Below are 20,949 nucleotides of genomic sequence, written 5' to 3' on the forward strand. Positions count from 1 at the left end.
CAACAATAACTCATAAGTGTCGGTCTGCTGCTCCAATTAAATATTCCCTTTAACAGCAGCTGATGGGAACGGAGTTCTATCTAAAAGTATAAAAATCAACCACAATCTCAGAAACTATCTGGAAAAAACAAAAAAGTGCAGAAACTATGCAAGAAAATATGAAAAAAATGTAGCTATGACATAACAGTTCTATTTTTTTTACTAAATTAAAGTGAAAACTATAACTTTCAACCCATTAAAAGAACAAATTACCCTACAATTTTAGGTAAAATTAAAAGGTTATGAGACAACAATGTTTAAGTGAGGGTACATATCTGATACTAATGAGAATTTATGTTTTGATGTGAAAGATAATATCTAGATGAATTTGTTCTCTCCGTGTAAACGGGGTTTTATGACCACGTGACGTCGAAAGTGCCCTCGCAACCAGGAAGTGACGTCGCGGCGCCGTCAGGCTGTGTTGATGTTTTGGAGAACGGGAAGAGACACGATTTGTTTTTGTTGAACTCGCCGTCGAATAAAGCCCAGCGGCCGCTTCTTTGGCTCGTTTCGGTTCGCTAAGGCTCTTAGCTGACAGACTGCAGCCTAACGGCCGGTTCAGAGGGCGAGCAGGCCGACACTTTGAACTGAAAACGGGAGGACTCGCAGCTCTGACCCCCTCCCTGCTGCCTTCACGCTCACTCCACCATGACAATTCTACCGAAGAAGAAGCCCAGCTCCGGGGTTGGCGTCCCGGACCACGCCGATGACAGCGACCGGCGAAGCGGCTCCGACCCTCATCAACATCCGCACTCGCACGCGGGGCGAACCGGCGCCCGACCCAGGGCTTCACCTCCGCCGTGGTCATACCAGGGCGCTCCGCAGTCCTCTAGGGACGACAGGCGGAGCATCGAAGCGAGCTCCCGGCCGCAGCAGGCCTCTCCGCCGCCCGTCGGTTCTGTTTCTCCTGTAGGGCCGGGCGATGGCCGGGACGGCAGCGGCGGAATGGTGGCCGGCTCCCGTGGTGAGCTCGTCGTGTCAGCTGGCGTCGTCGGTTGCGGTGGAGGAATGGGGAGCTGCTGCTCCGGGCCTGGGCTCAGCAAGCGGCGGCGGCAGGCAGGCACCTGCTCCGGCGGAGTGGTAGCGGCTCTGGCTGGGGGAGGCCAGCCCGGGGTGACCGGACCAGGAAGCGTTGGGTCTAGCCAGGACACAGAGGACGGAGCTGGAAACAACAGCGAGGACGAGTATGAGAACGCGGCGCGGCTGCAGTCCCTGGACCCGGCCACCGTGGAGCAGGTAGGAGCTAGCAGCGATGCTAACGGGATGCTAACGCGGCTCCAGCGGGAATTCTGGAAGCGCTCAGGTCTGGAAAAGCGTTTATTGTGTTAGAAGGGAACAGGGTTGTTCACATCACCACCGTGCAAATATCACATTGTTCAGGCTAAAGTATCAACACTTTACAGGGGCATCAAGTTACCATAGCAACGCGTTCCACCTCCATCAACCTGCGGTTGGAAGGGGATCATTAACCAGGTGTTTGATTGGCAGATGTTTCTGAGAGCAGCTGCCACACAGCTGTGCTCTTGATTCAAACTTGCTCCTCAACTCATAAATGGATACGTTTGTTGGGATAAAGGATAAAAACCTTAATGTCTTTATTCACCCCAAAGGCACAGGTTGATATGTGGGGCGCCTCAGGGCTCTGACCTGGGTCTCACCTCCATCTCTATATGCTGCCATCAGACCACAGGCAGCATTATGCTGCTGGGTCTCCTGATCTAGTGGAACCCACTGATGGATGGCAGGGAACTTCCTGAATCTCAACCAGCACCGAACGGAAGTTTTAAGTGTTGGTCCTGAGGCTCAGAGGATCAGAACCAAGCAGCTCAGTGGCCGTATAACGTTAAAATCCCTCTCCCATCATCTTTAGATCTATTTTCAGTGTTCCCTGTGCTAACCACTCTTATGGCAGCCTCTCCTCCTTTTGACTATGGAAAAAACATCTCAAGACATCCTAGTTTCTCTAAAAAAAAGTCATTTATTAAAACAATAACTCTTAAGTGTCAGCCTGCTGCTCCAATTGAGTCTTCCCTTTAACAGCAGCTGAACAGATTACCAACTAAAGTATAAACATCAACCACAATCTCAGAAACTATCAGGACAAAACAAAAAAGTGCAGAAAGTATGCAAGAAAAATATAAAAAGATGAAACAAATGTGGCTATGTTATTACAGTTCTATTTTTTATACTCAAAATGAAATTTAAATTAAATTAAAGTTAAAACTATCACGTTAAAAAAACAAACCCTTCATCTATCAGTGATGAAAGTCTTCCGGGAATTCCCGGAAATCCGGGTTTTTGAGCAAACCGAACGTACTTTCCGGGAAATAAAGACCTGATCTCTACGGACAAATCGCTTTCCGGATTAGAAAATGGTCTGAAATCAGCTAATTTTAGCTTTATTTTCTATATTTCTCCGCAGATCGCTTCCTCTATGGTCGTGGCCATCTTTCGTCTTCCCGGCCTAATTGACCAATGACGGGACGTTTTAGTTGCTTTCGGATGCGTCGACGGGTCTGATTGGCTCTGTCTGCACCACGTGGTCAGCGTGACTCGCTTCCCTAGAGACCAAAACTGGCGGACCCACGCTAAATTTTCACAAACACATCTGAAGAGTTTGCGATCAAATTTCTGTTAAAATAATGGCAGGCATCGTCATTATTGAGCGTGGTCACGACCTCAGTTGTGAGAAGACGATAAAAAACAAATTGAAGTGGTCTTGGCTGGAAAAAAAAGATTTTTAAGGTAGTGTAGGTCAAATACTTTTTTGTGTAAAATAATCTCAAAACCACATTTTGAAATAATTTCAATTTTAGTTTTGAGTTTCAGTTTTTATTTTGAATACATTTCTTTATCTAATTTATTTGTATTTCCTAATTACCATGATTTAGTTCAGTATAGTTAACATTAATTATAAGTATTTGATGGTTTGGACCCGCACTCCCTTAAAAAATAATGTTTACAATGTTTAGTTTGTATGTTTGTTTTGATATTTCCCAGATTACTTAGTATTGGTGTTAAAGAATTGATGTATTATGTTATAGAATTATAGTTTAAAGCAGATCCCATATTTTGATGTAGTTATAGTTTGAGAAAACAGTGCAAGTGGATGTTGTACATCAGTCATTTCTAAAGCAGAAATAATGTATAAATAACTGAGGTATTTTCATAGAATATAATAGTTACTGGTGTTATTTTTGCCATTTGGGGCTTTGATGTTACTATATTTTAGCAATTGTATGTTTTGCAGCTTTAAGGAAAAGCGTAGATTGTAGGATTGTGTTACTTTGAGCAATTTTCCAAATTCTTTTTTAGGACCAGCAAGTCCTTAATGGAGAGTCAAACTAGGGGTTTGAATGACAAATCATGATGCTCCAATTAGTCTTAGTTTCTTGATAAAGAAGTGAATAACTAGTTGCCAGAATGCACCAGAATGCATCTAAGACCACGTATTTTTCCAAAATTTCGCTCTGTGCCCGCCATATCGCTCAAAGAAAAGTTCAGGGATTTTTTCCTTGCCTGACTTTCATCACTGATCTATAGATCTACTTTCAAAGTGTTCCCAGTGGTCTTTTAACTGTGATTTGACCTTTTTTTGGTTGCCAAAATCAAATAACCCGTGTTGTTTTCTAGGACATACGACAGCAGTTGATTAGAAAATCACCCCCGAGTTGCAGGTGGGAACCGTTGGTGCGGAACAGCCACGCTCCCACTTCCCATCATCCATCTGTTTACGGGCTCTCCAGCTAACTTACAGCCCCTCAACCCCCAGGCTAACACTACCAGTGCAACAAAAATGGCGAGCAGTGCAGTTATATATATATGCAGATATAAATGGACCTTTTTGTCTGATCCCGGTCCATCCATCGCCTTAGGCTGCTATATCCCTTTCAGCTGGTTGCTCATCTGTCGCAGGGCACACTCCCACACACACCCACGTGCACATTTAGGGAGTAACCAGTTAACCCATGAAGCATGTTTTTGGACTGTGGGAGGAAGCCAGAAAAGCCACAAAAGCACACAAAGGTCCCAGCTAAGATTTGAGCCAGGACCTGGTGTAGTGGTTGAGGCGAGGGCGCTAACCACTGCACCACCCCTCCTGATTCACAATTGAATAAATGCTTAGAAATACAGTATTTCATATGTGTCCTTTATCATGAGAAAAATGTTAGAAGAACATGTTAAAACAGCAAAACCACCATTTTCATTGGAGTGGGTCTCTAAGAGACAAAATCAGGAGGTTCAGGGTGATGCTGATGCAGATCTTAGCTTGAAGCTCACATAAACAACAAATCTCTGTTGTCTCCAGGGTCAGTGCAGAGACATTATGGTATACATTTATTACATACAGGGTTGATTGTTTTCTAGTCTCAATTAAACCAAACTACGACTTGTCATTTGGACAGGACCAGCGCTGGCTGTGAAGTGTCTGCGCTGACTCCCAATCGGCTCCTGGATCTGTTTGAAGGTCCTTTCATTGGTTTAGAAATGTTTGGATGGTCTTGGGCCTTCCTGTTGACAAGAATTGCTTTTCTCTTATGAACCCCCCAGAGCCTCAGATGCTCTGGTTCAGGTATGCTCACAGCAGGGTCAGAGCAAAAACCGGATGTGGGCCTGTGGCTTTAAACTCATTTTTATGGAAGCGTATTGCATTAAAAAAATGTAATAAAAATGAAAACAAAGAAGTGGTATTCGTTCCAATTTTTTTGTATATTTAAAAAAATCATTGGTGTTTTTTCGTTCCAATTTTCCCCCATCAGTGTTTTGGTTTAAATTTTTCATCTACAAAAGCAAAGCACTCCGAACAGGCTGGGCTCTAACTGCATCTATTCATGAAAACTATAAGATGAGCTGCAAATCAAAGCAGAAAGCCAAAAGGGTCCGAGTCACAGACACGATGCGTTTAGTTAATGTCCTCGTCACCATCGCCTGTCTACATGTCATCATTTAGCCCTTTTGTACGGAGCCCGTGACCTGACATTGGTAAAATAATACATATCTCGTTCCCACAAAATAATATTCCGTTCCCACGCAATAATTAATTTGTGTGAACGAAATAATTATTCACGTCATAAGTCATTCATAAACATGGATGTTAGTGATACTTGGATTTACAGCAGATACTTTTTACAGTTCTGTCTGTGTGTGTCTCATTACATTGGATGGAAGACATGGAGGACGTTTAGGGATCAGATTTATTTATTTTAAAAAGCTCTACAAAAGTATCGGTAATCACGTCTCCATGTCTGGGTTCATTCACATATGCCCTCCATCCTTCCTACCGCCGTGTCTCTGTGACCCACATTCGTTCAAGACGGGAAAAATAAAAACAAGAATGATCAAATTATTATTGTCTCAATGAATATAAGAAAAACATCATAAGATTTAGGATGCCCAAGCTTGCTGCCTCCCATACCGGTCATAGCTCCTACAGGCTCCGGCCCGCCGTGAAGCTCTTCTGCCTGTCATGCCGGCGTTCGGGCAGCTGGCTGGTAGACGGATTTGCTGTACCAGATTTTAACGGCAGTTTTATTTTTCTGTGTTTACTGTTTTTACTTGTTTTAAGCTGCAGTGTCTTCTGCAGCCTCCTCTGATCTTCCTTTCTGATAACGCGAGTGTTTTTCATTTGTCTTTGACTCTGAGATGCTGCATGAATACTGTATATGTGGTTTAAATGGAAATTTGACGAATGAGTATTTTTCTGGACTGGAGCTGCAGCGATGAGTCCTGCTTGAACCGCAGATACTCGGGTCGATGGTGCCTCTGTGGGTCACAGAGACCCAGACTGTCTCCTGACATCAGTCTCCAGATTTGTGAAGATGCTAATGGCTGTAAACAAATGACATGCTGACATTATGAAGGCATCTTTGTGTATGAAGCTGTGCAGTGCATGACCCCCTCCCCATGTGCTGGCCTGGTGGTTGTATTCTCCCAAACCTTCCTTAGCTCATGAAGTCGGGCTCCTGCAGCGTCTGTGTTTACCTGAGCAGACAACCTTCAGCGGTGATCTGCACACAGGGTGCAGTGGCGGTGGAGAAGCATTTAGGGTGTCGCTTATTTAACTCTGGAGTCTCGTAAAGTCCTGTTTAGAGACTCACTCCAGTAAAAATGGTGTTTCCTGTGTTTTTAACTTGTTCTTGTGGCATTTTTCTCATGATGGAGATTTATGAAGAAGATTCAGATTGAGCCCGTATGTGTTAAATCCAGACGACAGTCTGTGGGTCATCAGCTCCCTGCTCCGCTCCATTCTGATGCATCCATGAACGTCTTTGTTTTCCTCGTCTGGATCTAAACTGGGGGTGTCAAACTCATTTTGGTTCAGGGGCCACATTTAATCCGTCTGATCTCAAGTGGGCCGGACCGTAACATAAAGCAAAATAACAGCTTAGTTTTTTTTTTTTTACTCAGTTGAAAAATGCCTCAACCGACATGGCAGCCTAAGAAACTATTATGACACATTCATTCACAGAGGCCAATGCATGTAAAATAAAATGCATTTCACTTAAAAGAAATTCTTTATTCAATTTTATACAGACTGAATATTTTACATCTGACACTGAAGCAATCCTGACAATAAACTCGAGAGGGGCTACGAAAAAATTAAACACCCTTCCTAAAATGTAAATGTGCAAATCAATTGAACTCAATTAAACTTGCAAACATTTGTGAACATAAGAATTTGGAGTTAACCTCCTTTCTCTCCTGAAACTTCACCAGACCATAAATATCAGGATTCAGATCCTGTGCACTTACTGTCATTCAAGGGTGCAAAAGTACGGTGGCCCAGAAGGGTCACAACACATTAACTTACCACACAACACATTAACTTACCACACAACACATTAACTCGCAACACATTAACTTACCACACAACACCTTAATGTGTTGTGTAGTAAGTTATTGTGTTGTGTTGTGACCCTTCTGGGCCACCGTACAAAACACAACGAAATGTCCAAGAATCTTTTCCTGGTTGCTGCCGGAATTTTGTGGCATCACCTGCCTTCTTCCTGATTTTTGATGGGACAGTGACCAGACTGACATCAGTGACCAGTTCACTCCCACATCATCCAGTGCAGTACCTAGAGAGCTGACTATGTCATCAGCTGTTGTTGTGTCCATCAACTCCAGAAACTCTGCTGTGATGGTCTCTGCAACACCTTTAATAAATATGCACAGCAGTACATATCTGTGATGTTGGTGCTTTCATCAATAGTGACAGAAAATGCATTAAAGGACTGGATTTCTTCATTTGGCGCCCAAGTCTCTGCAGAGATGTTGGATCTGATCGTAATCCTTGACAGACTCATGTTGGTTAAGGTCGACTGCTTTTTGGTGCAAAAGACTTCTGCAGCCTTTGTCATTTTTTCATAAGTTCACCATCTGAAAATGGTTTGGATGTTTGCTCCAACTTGTCTGCAATCAGGTGTCTGTCACTGCGCCATCACTGACGTCACGCTGCAGTAAATGCAGACGGTTGTTGTTTATCAGTCCAGCTAATAGTTGGTAAATCTTCTCTTTCCTTAACTCCAAATGGTGAAACTTTTCTTTATGGTGAGTCTCATAGTGGTGCTGAATGTTTTATTCTTTGAGCACGTAGACCTCATCTCTCATCTCATAGCATCATAACAGCAGTGAGAATCTAAGGAGAACCAAACTGCATCTTTCCCAGAGTCAGAGCTGTTAGGTTTGGCTTTTAGCACGTGCAGAGATGAGCTGTTTTACCTGTTCTGCTTTTCCTTTGCTCCCCCTAGTGATGGAATTGCACATTTTGGCTATTTCTTTAAAAAAACATAAGTCACCACATGAATTGACTAGAAATGTGCTTTTTTTTTTTAAAACATCCGTATAAAATTTACTTTTCATGAGTGGAGCAGATTAAAACATCTGGGGGCCGCATGTTTGACACCCCCGATCTGAACTGTACGTCTGGATATCTCTGATATTGCTGCCGTTTTTGTTGCACCGCTAATGTTAGCTGGGGGTTGTGAGGGGCTGTAAGCTAGCAGTAGAGCCTGTAAACAGATGGATGATGGGAAATGTTTGATGAAGCTCGAAGTCGAACACAAACGCTGTTTTTCTCTCTCAAAGAGGGTGACTGGAATCTTTATGTCTCTGAAGGGATCTTCTCCCAGCAGCCTTCTTGAATCAGAGACGGGACTTAACTTCCTCTGTTTGTCACCTGAAGAGCTGCTGTCTGACTGCCTGATGTTGACACCTGTGTCCACCTCAGTGCTGCAGGCCGCGGCTCTGCAGCTACCAGGAGACGAAATGTCATCCACGCGAGGCTGCTTCAGAGTACTCAGTGGAAAAGAGCTAGCTCACTAACATCCGCAGGAAAAACTTTGGGGAAATGAAAATCAGGAAACCTTTAGGATAGATGGTGAACCCTGCAGCGCTCAAGTTTACACGGGAAAACAGCATTCCTGGAATTCACTTTGCTAATTAAAGCTCAACGATGCTGGTTTCCTGGGTCTTTGTCTGCTGTCTGGTCTCTGCAAGGCAGCTGCAGTTAAAACAACTAATGCAAACACCTGACCTTACCTTATGTGTGTGTCTCTGTGTGTGTCTGTGTGTTCAGCAGGAGCACTGGTTTGAAAAAGCTCTGACGGAGAAGAAAGGATTTGTCATCAAGAAGATGAAGGAAGATGGAGCGTGTCTCTTCAGAGCTGTGGGTGAGTGTCAAACCCAGACCCGGGTCGGGTTCCAGTCTAACAGTCCGGTCCTTCAAAATGCTCCTCCCAGTTCAACAGTATCAGACTGGGTTTTCTGTTTTTAGTGGGGGTATAACGATTCATTGACTTAATCAATGAATCCATTTATATTCCACAATCCAACCAGCTCGATCTGTCTGAGCCGAGTTGTTAATGGAATCAAATCAAATCTACCTAAACCATTAAAAATGGTTTCAAAATAAATGAATCGATTATAAGTAATATTGGAAAATACCATTTGGATTGAGGTACGGTAGGTTTACCTTTACTATAACATTAAAGGACCAAGTGCACAGCAGAGATCACCCACAGAAGGGCACTGGCAGCATCAGCGCTGCAGTCTCTCAAAAAAACACTGTGGCGTCATCAAAACATCTCGCGCAAGACAAAGCTCCGGATCTACAACCTAGCTGTACTTCCCATTCTGCTTTATGGTTCTGAGACATAGCCCTTAAATAAGAGCTTAGCCGCAAGAATAGATGGCTTCGACAGCCGGGCTCTCAGGACCATTGAGAACATCAAGTGGCCCCAACGTGTCTCTAACAAAGCCTTAAGAGCTCAAACCTGCCAGCCCCAAGCCTCTTGCCTTGCCGCGCAACGCCGCATCAGATGGTTCGGCCATGTTCTCCGTTTTCCCTCTTACCATCCGACGCGGGCCATCTTGGAGTTTAACCCAAGGGCTGTGGGCTGGAAACGACCTCGAGGCAAACCCTGTACTCGGTGGACAGATGTTATTGCAGGGGATGTTAAACCTTATGGGGTTGCTATGAAGGATACTGAGCTTCTGGCACAAGACCGGAAAGCTTGGAAGACGCTTGTTTTTTTGGTCGGCTCTACGCACCGGGAAGGCCCCCCCCCCCGCAAGAGCCTTGATTGCATCACAGCAGACAACACACCGGATGTCATTAACACGGATCAGTCCATCATTCCAGTCCAATGTGTGGAAAGACTGAATAAAGTCATGTGACCATCCAGTGTCTAGAATGTTCTAAGAATGTTCCCTTTGGATTCTTTGGATGTGGAAAAACAACAGTGGTGAACTTTAGGAAACTAACATGTGAATGGATTTGACATTCATTCTAGTTTACTTGTTTGTCTGGACACATTTCATTTCCACTCTATCTGGAAGAAATCCAAGAATCTCGAATTTCTGTCTGAGTCTCACTGCTGAAAGTTTGGGATAAAGATGATCTGGATCCACTTTAGGTCAGAGAATCAGATCAAATCGGATAGTTAGAATAAACCAAATTCAGCTATGAATCAGATCACTAACCACATATTTTGATATGAATGAAATTGTCATTTAAATGATTCATTACCTCCTTAGTGTTTAACAAAGTCAGTTATTCAGTGGTACCTCACAACATGACCTGATAAAATACCATGAGAATGTAATATTTCAAATCTTCCAACAGAAAAAGCAGGTGTTGTTTTCAAAGCCTGGCAGCCCTTTGAGACGTTCTCTTCCTGCAGTTCTTCTGGTCCCCAGCAGGGGTCAGTGTTGCTCTTCAGATGTCGGCTTCATGAGGAGCTTGGACTTGAACCTGCTGTTGAAGTGATGATTCTGGAGGATCTGAAGTGTTGTCTTTAAAGAGCACTGAAACACTTCCAGATTCCACAGCATGCTGTTCACTGAAACAGAAACGGAATTTCACCGTTTGCTGTTGTAAAATATGATGTCTGCCTCGCTTGAGGCTAATTTTTTTAGACTCGTTTTTGTCTTTTTCTTAGTCATTTCTCTTTTACTCGTGTTAGTTTTTGAGTATTTTATTATGAGGGGCTTATTTAACTATTGCATTGCATGAGTGGGGATCTGCGTTTTTGCATTCTTGTTTGTTTTTATGTGCAGCACCTTGAGCTGTTTTTTTTTTTTTACATGAAAGGTGCTTTAGAAATAAAATTAATTTGAATTTGATCAACTGTAGAAGATGTGAGAGCACGAGACTTTTTGAAGCTGGTCTCAGCTCTCCCATGGTGATGGTTGATATATTCTTCTACTCTCCATCGACCACAGCGCCATCTTCAGGTTTGAATCCACAACACTCCACCTCCGGCGTAGTGATGTTCACGTTTTGATCTTCACGTTTTCAGTTTGCACTTAAGCGTCTTCCTAACTTTTGACATTAAAGCGCTGCACAGTGCGTTTGGCTGCTTGCTAGTGTTGTAGTTGTGGTCGTTGGCTCAGTGAGAGCAGCCGGGAAGCAGAAACGTGGTGTTTCTAAGCTGTCTGGAGTCAGAGGAGCAAATGTTTGACAGATTCTGTCCAGAGTTCTTCAGCAGACCCACTCCTGACAGACAATGTTGTGTGTTTGTGTCTGTGTGTGTGTGCTTGACGGTGTGTGTTTGTTACCTGCTCCCTGTTTATGCAGCAGTACTGGTCTGCTGTGTGTTTCAGGACACACTGAAGCTGTGTGTGTGCGCGTGTGTGTGTTTGTGCGTGCGTGTGAAAAGAGCGGGACAGGAAATGGGTCGCAGGCTCTCACCTGGACCTTTGTGCTCTGTAACAAAGCGCAGCTTGTTGAGCTTTTTTAACAGAGACAGATCTAGATGTCTGCTTTTTTTAAATCACTAAAGCTCACACGCAGCTCCAACACAAAAGTGACACAAAGTCTGCAGAACCCCAAACTTGATTCTAAGGCTGCTGTTGGTTTACATGATACTACAAGGTGAGATCGACCAGTTCAATTCTTTTCCCGATGGTTACCGATTCAAAGAGGATTCAGCAGTCATGATGTTTGTGTGTAACTCTCTACACACTCCGTCTTTAGTGTTCTTGTTGAAAGTTTGCGGACTTTTGTTTGGGAAGAAGAGACATGAACTTCTGGTTCTGGACCTCCGGTTCTGGCTAATGATGTCAGGGTGCCATGCTGTCTGCAAGCAGGTCCTCTTGGTCATTTTAGCGTCACTGGTAACATCTCTGGCGCTGAAGATTGAACTGGAAGGTAAAGGGCGGGGCTAAAAGCAGACTGGCTCTCGTGATGAGCGGTGTTTTGACCTTACTCTTGGTGTGGCCGTGTAAGATACACACCTACAGTTTTCATTTTTATGTTCAATAGTGACAGCGATGGAGCTCCAGAAGATGTTTGTACCATCAGCTGAGGCGCTGCTGTGTGTCAAACCCGTCAGACCCGTCAAATGCCTCTGCTGCTTTGATTCTGGCTGAAGAACCTGAAAAGACAGTCTGCAGTTTCTAATCTAACTTGAGAACAAACGGGTTTGTTGCATTCCAACCATCCCATCACGCCGTCTGACTCGCTCCGTGTCATGGCCACTCAAAGACACGAGTGCAGAATTTTGGTCCACATCATTTCATTGGGAATTTGCAGACTGACATGTAGCGCAGCTTTCTTCAGGCCCGCTGTGTGCTGCTGCAGCTCCAGCGCAGCCATCTGACTAAAGGACTTAGCGGGGGTTGTTTTTCTGCAAACTACAGCCCTGCATGAGGTCCAACCACCTTCTCTCTGGTCTCATGTGCTCAAAGAATTTTCTTCCTCTAGTCTTGATGTTTGTTCAGATGCAGTTTTGGGAACTCTGGTCCTTCTTGTTTTGACACATTCCTTTGGTTCATCCAACTGTCCTGACATGATCTTTAGTGGTTACCATGGAGACAGGAGACTGTAGGGTGTTTTGGGCTTTTCCTGAACATCTGATTTTGTGATATTAGGCCAAACTGCAGTGAAATGCCGTGAAGCCCCTTTTTTCCCCAGAAGCCTTTATAAATCTTATGCTTGCTCACATTCATGCCTCTTGACATCTTTGTGACAAATATAAAAAAGGCTAACAAGTACATTTAAATCATTTCTTTGTATTTTTCTTGAATTGAACATCTTCCATCCTCCTCAAAACTGCCAACACATCATATTTAATAATATTTTAACCAATTGGAAGCTACTCTACCTTTGTTAAACCATTTACAGTTTACGAATAAACATTTAAAAAAAGTTTAAAAAGCATACAGCCCCCACCTTTGTGTCAAAAAGGGTCCCAAACATTGGAGCGTTGAAGAGAGAACTGACCTGTGTGAACTGACCTGTGTGAACTGACCTGTGTGAACTGACCTGTGTGAACTGACCTGTGTGAACTGACCTGTGTGAACTGACCTGTGTGAACTGACCTCTGTGAACTGACCTCTGTGAACTGACCTGTATGAACTGACCTGTGTGAACTGACCTGTATGAACTGACTTGTATGAACTGACTTGTATGAACTGACCTGTGTGAACTGACCTGTGTGAACTGACCTGTGTGAACTGACCTGTGTGAACTGACCTGTATGAACTGACCTGTGTGAACTGACCTGTATGAACTGACCTGTGTGAACTGACCTGTATGAACTGACTTGTATGAACTGACCTGTATGAACTGACCTGTGTGAACTGACCTGTGTGAACTGACCTGTATGAACTGACTTGTATGAACTGACCTGTATGAACTGACCTCTGTGAACTGACCTGTGTGAACTGACCTCTGTGAACTGACCTGTATGAACTGACCTGTGTGAACTGACCTCTGTGAACTGACTTGTATGAACTGACCTGTATGAACTGACCTGTGTGAACTGACCTGTGTGAACTGACCTGTATGAACTGACCTGTGTGAACTGACCTGTGTGAACTGACCTGTGTGAACTGACCTCTGTGAACTGACTTGTATGAACTGACCTGTATGAACTGACCTGTGTGAACTGACCTGTATGAACTGACCTGTGTGAACTGACCTGTATGAACTGACTTGTATGAACTGACCTGTATGAACTGACCTGTATGAACTGACCTGTGTGAACTGAACTGTATGAACTGACCTGTATGAACTGACCTGTATGAACTGACCTGTGTGAACTGACCTGTGTGAACTGACCTGTATGAACTGACCTGTATGAACTGACCTGTATGAACTGACCTCTGTGAACTGACCTGTGTGAACTGACCTCTGTGAACTGACCTGTATGAACTGACCTGTGTGAACTGACCTCTGTGAACTGACTTGTATGAACTGACCTGTATGAACTGACCTGTGTGAACTGACCTGTGTGAACTGACCTGTGTGAACTGACCTGTGTGAACTGACCTGTGTGAACTGACCTCTGTGAACTGACTTGTATGAACTGACCTGTGTGAACTGACCTGTGTGAACTGACCTGTGTGAACTGACCTGTATGAACTGACCTGTGTGAACTGACCTGTATGAACTGACTTGTATGAACTGACCTGTATGAACTGACCTGTGTGAACTGACCTGTGTGAACTGACCTATGTGAACTGACCTGTATGAACTGACCTGTGTGAACTGACCTGTGTGAACTGACCTGTGTGAACTGACCTGTATGAACTGACCTGTATGAACTGACCTGTATGAACTGACTTGTATGAACTGACCTGTATGAACTGACCTCTGTGAACTGACCTGTGTGAACTGACCTCTGTGAACTGACCTGTATGAACTGACCTGTGTGAACTGACCTCTGTGAACTGACTTGTATGAACTGACCTGTGTGAACTGACCTGTGTGAACTGACCTCTGTGAACTGACTTGTATGAACTGACCTGTGTGAACTGACCTGTGTGAACTGACCTGTGTGAACTGACCTGTGTGAACTGACCTGTATGAACTGACTTGTATGAACTGACCTGTATGAACTGACCTGTGTGAACTGACCTGTGTGAACTGACCTCTGTGAACTGACCTGTGTGAACTGACCTGTATGAACTGACCTGTGTGAACTGACCTGTATGAACTGACTTGTATGAACTGACCTGTATGAACTGACCTGTGTGAACTGACCTGTGTGAACTGACCTCTGTGAACTGACCTGTATGAACTGACCTGTGTGAACTGACCTGTGTGAACTGACCTGTGTGAACTGACCTGTGTGAACTGACCTGTATGAACTGACTTGTATGAACTGACCTGTATGAACTGACCTGTATGAACTGACCTCTGTGAACTGACCTGTGTGAACTGACCTGTATGAACTGACCTGTGTGAACTGACCTGTGTGAACTGACCTGTGTGAACTGACCTGTGTGAACTGACCTGTGTGAACTGACCTGTTTGAACTGACCTGTGTGAACTGACCTCTGTGAACTGACCTGTATGAACTGACCTGTATGAACTGACCTGTATGAACTGACCTGTGTGAACTGACCTGTATGAACTGACCTGTATGAACTGACCTGTATGAACTGACCTGTGTGAACTGACCTGTATGAACTGACTTGTATGAACTGACCTGTGTGAACTGACCTGTGTGAACTGACCTGTGTGAACTGACCTGTCTGAACTGACCTGTGTGAACTGACCTGTGTGAACTGACCTGTGTGAACTGACCTGTATGAACTGACCTGTATGAACCGACTTGTATGACCTGACTTGTATGGTCAGTGGGTTCAAAGATTTTCAACAGAACTGCTGCTGACTCTGCACAGCCCAGGTATTGTGGATTATTAGCTTGCTTGGTTGATGGCTGTGTTGCTCTTTCGGTGAAACAAAAACCTCAGTCAGCAGAAAAACAAGCTTGTGTTCCAACTGAAAGTGAAATATGCAAACCTTCTTCCTTCTCGTTGCCAAATAGTTCATTTTAGGGGGAGCGGTCAGAGTCACCATGGCAGTGTCCTGAAGGGTCACGGCGTTTTGTGACCGCAGGTCAGCATGGCCGCTGTGCCCGCCACTCCGACTGTGTTCTGCTGTTATCGGGAGGGATTCAAATGTAAAGTCAACAGTGGACAAACACAAGTGAAGTCCAGCTGGGATGTTCCTCTGCAGGAAAGGATGAGCTGTTTGAGGTTGAAGTCCCATCTCAGTCAGCCCTCGATGTTTTTGCTTTCACGCCTCGTGACAGGGCAGCAGGTTTTACCACAACAGACTTATGCAACTCGTGACCTGTCTGGATCAGCTGGAGGGACAAAAACACAGTCTTTGTTTTTGCAGCTTTTCAAAAAAAAAACAGAAATGTACGATTAACTTAAAGACCCTGAAGTTTCAGGAACACGAGGAGCGACTTATCCGTTCATCAGACAGGAGGACGGAGGCTGTCAGACATGATGTCCGACCCGTTATTGTCTGAGTCCACACAACCACGCTTTTAACTTTGAGTCTTTTTTGATCATGCTGAGTTTTGGAAACTCTTTGTACTTGGAACAGCACGGCTGATCTGTGCAAAGGTGGAGTCAATGTGAATCGATTCAGAATCCTCTTCCCTTAGAAAAGGCCTCATCCGGCCATCCACTCCATAAAGTGGTTTTGCTTTGCAGAATGTCTTTTTTATTTTTTTTGCCAAAACCTACGTTTCTGTTTTAAATGTGAAAGTTTACAGCAAACTTAAAGAGACTTTCTCCTTTACTCATTTTACATTCCTAGTAATGTCAGAAGTCGATTCAATAAAGGATTAAATGATTTTGCAAGAAGAAAGTTTTAATAATAAATTAAGAGAAAAGAAATGAGTAGACTGTGGTAGTTCCTGAAACTTGCCCCTTCATGGGATCAATAAAGTCTGATCCTATTCTGTGTGCTCAGGGTACAGATCAGCTCCTAAAGCAGAAACACCCATCAGAGGGTTGTGGGTGAAATTCTCGGGCAGTCGGTGATGACTGTTGACGTGCCTGACCTCTGATTAGAAAACTTCCTGGTAAAGAGGAAGAAGCTGTTGTGGGGACGGACATGAGCACAACCACAGCTTCTGTCAGAGGCGGGGCATCTGACAGCCAAACAGTGGGCGGAGCCTCACAGCCAGTGGCATCACGGGTTCTGCTCCGGCATTTCTTTGGCAGTTCAGATAAGGGCTTATCAGCATCAGCACAGTGATGCAGGAAGGATGCTGTTCCGGTGTGGGCGGAGCTGCCTCTTTCCTAGAACAAGACCCAGGCTGACCAATCACAGGGCCTCTATGGTTTCTCTGCATGCGTGTGGTTTATTAGTAATTCTGCAGAAGTCTATCTGGGGTTTGTCATTATTTAGCTCAGAGTTTCCTTCTGGTTTCTGCACTTCCTGTCTGCTGTAACTGACTTTCTGTCGAGCAGAAAGGGCCCTTACCTCCACTTAGGCCTCCAGCCTGTTCCTGAAGTTAAGCTGACTCATCAGGTGCATCAAGGTGTGCAGATGCCCAATACTTCATTTTTGAGCTAAATACAGTTCTGCTTTGAACCGTCCTATGAAATCTGCATCTTCTCATCACAAAACAAAAGTTAGGAATGCAGTGTTGATTTCATTCTGTTCATTAAAGACATGAATGTCTAGAGGTGTAGGAAAACATGATTCAGCGATATGTCGCCATATTTGTATCGATTCAAAATGCTGTCAGGACAATGTTTATGTAATTATTTCTGAGCATCCTTCAGCGTTGGACTCTTGTTTTCCACTTAAGCCCCTGACTGCTAGCTGGCAGCACCGCCCACTGAGCCACTTTGAGCAGCTCTACACCACGACCAAAACAACAAGATCCGGCAAGAATCAGCTTGTGTTAATTGCTAAATGTTCAGTCAGCCTCCCATTTTTTGTTGTTCTTACACATGAACTACTTAGTTTTTACTTGGTAAAGGTACCCAACCAAAACTCTGTGCCACCTTGCTGCCAGGATTGCTGTGCTTTTTAGTGGGCTCCACATGAAAACCAGGGAAGCTTGAGTTGTATCGCGATATATCAAATCATGGGGAGTATGTCGCGATATGCATCATATCACCAGACTGCTGCTGATACACACTCCTACTAGTCTCCATTCATTTCAAGTCACTATACTAAGCCTCAAGTTTAAATTGTAATTATTTAGCTGGTGATAATAGATCAAGTTGGAATGATGAAGCTGAAATCAGAGCTGCAGGATTCTGTGTTACTGAAACTTTAATCTGTTCCATTTCTGACAAAACCAGTTTGTAAAAACCTGCTGGATGCCTGTCAAAGTCCTCCGCTCCCCTGACTCTGGTGGGAGGATAGGATCACTTTGCTGCCGTCCTGGCCTGTGAGTCCAAACAGAGCTTCAGTTGAACCGTTAAAGCTGAATGTCCCTGCCAGAGAATGAGTTTTGGGGCCAACGTTGCTAGTTAATTAGCATTGTCATTTTCTAATTATACCACTTATTTATGACAAAAGCACACAATAAAAGTTGATAGAATTTATTTTGTTTTAAATGTTTCTTTTTCGTATGTTTGATTTGTAGAATTAATGTTGAAATCAGGTGATCTGTCTTTCTAACAAATGAGGAACTGAGATTAGAAAACCTAGACGGACTGTATCTATCTCAAGAAGAAAAATTTGAATGAATCACCTTTTAATGTTTTTTTTTAACTTGAATACAAGTGAACATTTCCTTAACAATTAGTTGTATTGACAGCACAAATGTGTTGTCATGATCGAAAAATGTCCTCGGTGGAACAGAGCAGCTGTTGCAGCTGTCAAAAATAACACGCATGTCGGAAAAAGAGCTAAATCCTCTTTGATGCGTCCCTATCACTGATGAAAGGCACAGACATGAAATCATTCTCTCCATTGTGTGCGTGGATAAACTCTAACCTGCCAATTCCAAATGTTGGAGTTCCTGAAAGGACTACTGGAGGTTTGTTCATGAAGCAAACTTTGACTCCCGTGTTAATGGAAGCATTTGTGTCTCATACTTAAAAATAAAAGTCAGTACCAGAAATACTTTTTCATTTTCACAATGAAGCTGCATTTGTTGACTCAAAATTAAAAAGAAAAACCAATCCTCCAAACGGCTTTTTCTTTATCTTCTTTAACATCGCTTATTCTGTGACATAAATAAAGTGATAATGCAAAGAGGGGATTTTTATTTTCGTTTTGACATCCACTCTGTGAAAAGTGTTGCATAATTTATTCACAGTCAGCATTGCCAGCAAGACTCAGCATTTTTGCGATGGTCATTTATGAGTCCACTCATAAACTACAGATTTTGGACAGCACTAGAAAATGGTGAACGCACTAAATAGTGAGTAGGAAAGGAATTGGGAATTCTGTTTCAGACTTTTTATTTAGTGTTCCCCTAAATTACGTTTTAAAGATGGAGATAAAGTTTTACATGCAGACAAGCTATAAGTCACTTTCAGTCCTCTGTCTCTTTCTTCACGGAAGGCTGGTTTATACATGCATAATAAGAAAGCCCTTTATCATTGGTCAGATGCATTCGAGGACTGAGAGAAAACTGTGGAAGCAAGGCTGCCTTCAGGTCAGTTTCATAGCTAGAAATATTCCGAAAGGGAGTCTGTAGAGCCTGTAAACAGACGTTAGTTTGGAGCCATGTAAGGAAGTACAGAAAAAAGGAAACAGAGAAAAATCAGGAAGACTTTGCGCTGAGTTTCCCCCGTCCATATCCACCATGTGTGCAGTTTTGGTGAACATCTCAGACAGAGGACTGAGGTGAAACTGAAAAACTGATGAAGGATGGAGAAAGGTCTGAAGACCAGGCTAAGACTCAGGTCTTAACAAGCTTGCTGGGAAAACTTGGATTGCTAGTAACGTGAATGACACTTGTTTATGGAACAGGCTTGAAAATGTTTTTGACAAAGCGGGTGTTGGAACAAGAGCACCGTTAGCTTCATACTTGCTCCTGACTGCAGAGCGTGAAGGTCTGTTTGGACCACTGCAGCTCTTCAGGGCACTGAGTTGAAGATGATGTGTGAAACACAACTGGGTTTTGATGATCCTCTGACTCAGCTGCAGCAAAAGCTGCAGAAAGCGAGACCTTGACTCTAGAAGTAGATCAGGTCCTTATAGGGCCCAGAGTCTCTGAGGCTTTGTGGGGACGATCCCGCCGAGAGTTTCGCTCTCACATCTTCTGCTTCTGAAGCTGTGTTAGTTTTGTTATGAGTGAGCTAGTGTGTGTGTGTGTGTGTGTGTGTGTGTGTGTTAGCGGTTTCAATCAAACTCGAAGTAACTGTTGGTGAGAAAAAGGAACCCGTCAGGGTTCTGAGAATTTCTGCGGTGACAGATCATGTGACAAACGAGAAATTGACCCAAAGTGAAGCTCATTTACATAACACCAGTGTGTGTGTATGTGTCACTGTTTGTGCGTGTGTGAGCGTGCATGTGTGTGTTTGCCTTTTTGTATGTTTGCGTGCATGTGTGTTGTGTGTTGGCATGTCTGTCTGTTCGTGCACTATGTGGTGTGTGTTTGCATGCGATCATGGACGTGTGTGTGTACATTTGTTGTGTTGACCTATAGCTGCCTATTTAAAGGGCAGTTGTGGCGCTGACAGAAAAAAGGGACTCAGCTTCCCAGATGTGACCCCTTGACATTTAAATGATTGTGTGACTTTCATCGTCTGAGGATGTTATACGTTTCAAATGGAGTTCAGAAAAACGTCTGAATTCAAAATGAAGATATTTCTAAATAATAAAATGAATAAATGCAGTTACAGAAATCCACATCCAGGAGTTTTCCTGCTGCTCTTTAGTTTTCAGACCTTCAGGTTCTTTCATTTAAAGCATAGGTTCCAGACACAGCACACATGCAATAATCACCATTTCAGTTTGTATGTGACGTACAAAAAGTGTAAACATTTCAAATGCTTGAAAGAGCAAGTGGTCTACACTTGTGCCAGGAGGGTTTTGGGAAACAGATACCAAAACGTGGAGTGGTTACAGAGAGAAGGTTACAGTGGATCCAGACAGTGTCCGGTATGTCCAGATCAGGGGTCCTTATAGCAGTTAACAAACTGGACCTCAGAACCACCAGCGAACATTTTCTGCCGTTGTCCTCCCCCCCTGCCAAACACAAAATCCCCCGGCGGCTGCGTCACAAATGAATACAATTACAACGCAGTATTCTTTATTAACAAATAACAACTAACTACTACCTATCTAACTAATGAACTAACTACACAAGTGTTGTAGAATGATTGTGTGTGTGTGTCTGTATGTCAGCGCGCTGGGTGTGTGGGAGGAAGGAGCACACTCGTGTGTTGGGGTCCGTGTTGATTCTTCCGCAGTGGACCGCTCTCCAGCTGCATGTGAGGCTTCACCTGTGCTCTCTGGTACAGACATTTTCTCAGAATATTCTATATTGCCCAGTAATAAACAGACTGCAGACACTATGTCACCTTTCTGGTAGCCATGAAGCCTGACACCCATGAAGAACGCGGGGCAGGAGGCTCCACCTTTGTTTATACACACGTAACGTTGCACTGCACAAAATAGTTCCCAAACGAAACATGTAGTGATATTCATGGAAATCTAAAGGCCCGCACACAACAGGACAA

At 43.8% G+C, this 20,949-nt stretch overlaps 1 protein-coding gene across 2 annotated transcripts in view; it reads left to right on the forward strand.

Annotated features, from left to right (window-relative positions):
• The first annotated feature begins 424 nt into the window (after positions 1-424).
• The window catches only part of otud5 (OTU deubiquitinase 5), a 30,095-nt gene continuing 9,570 nt past the window's right edge, over positions 425-20,949 (forward strand). Inside the window, exons 1-2 of one of the 2 annotated variants that reach the window (XM_023957059.1) lie at positions 425-1,275; positions 8,621-8,711. In XM_023957059.1, coding sequence (XP_023812827.1) covers positions 688-1,275; positions 8,621-8,711 — 679 coding nt within the window. In that variant the 5' untranslated portion in view covers positions 425-687. Of the gene's footprint in view, positions 1,276-8,617; positions 8,712-20,949 lie in introns of both variants that reach the window. The other variant, XM_023957058.1, reaches the window with a different exon arrangement.

This window comes from Oryzias latipes, chromosome 7, assembly GCF_002234675.1.
Source record: "Oryzias latipes chromosome 7, ASM223467v1".
NCBI lineage: Eukaryota > Metazoa > Chordata > Actinopteri > Beloniformes > Adrianichthyidae > Oryzias > Oryzias latipes.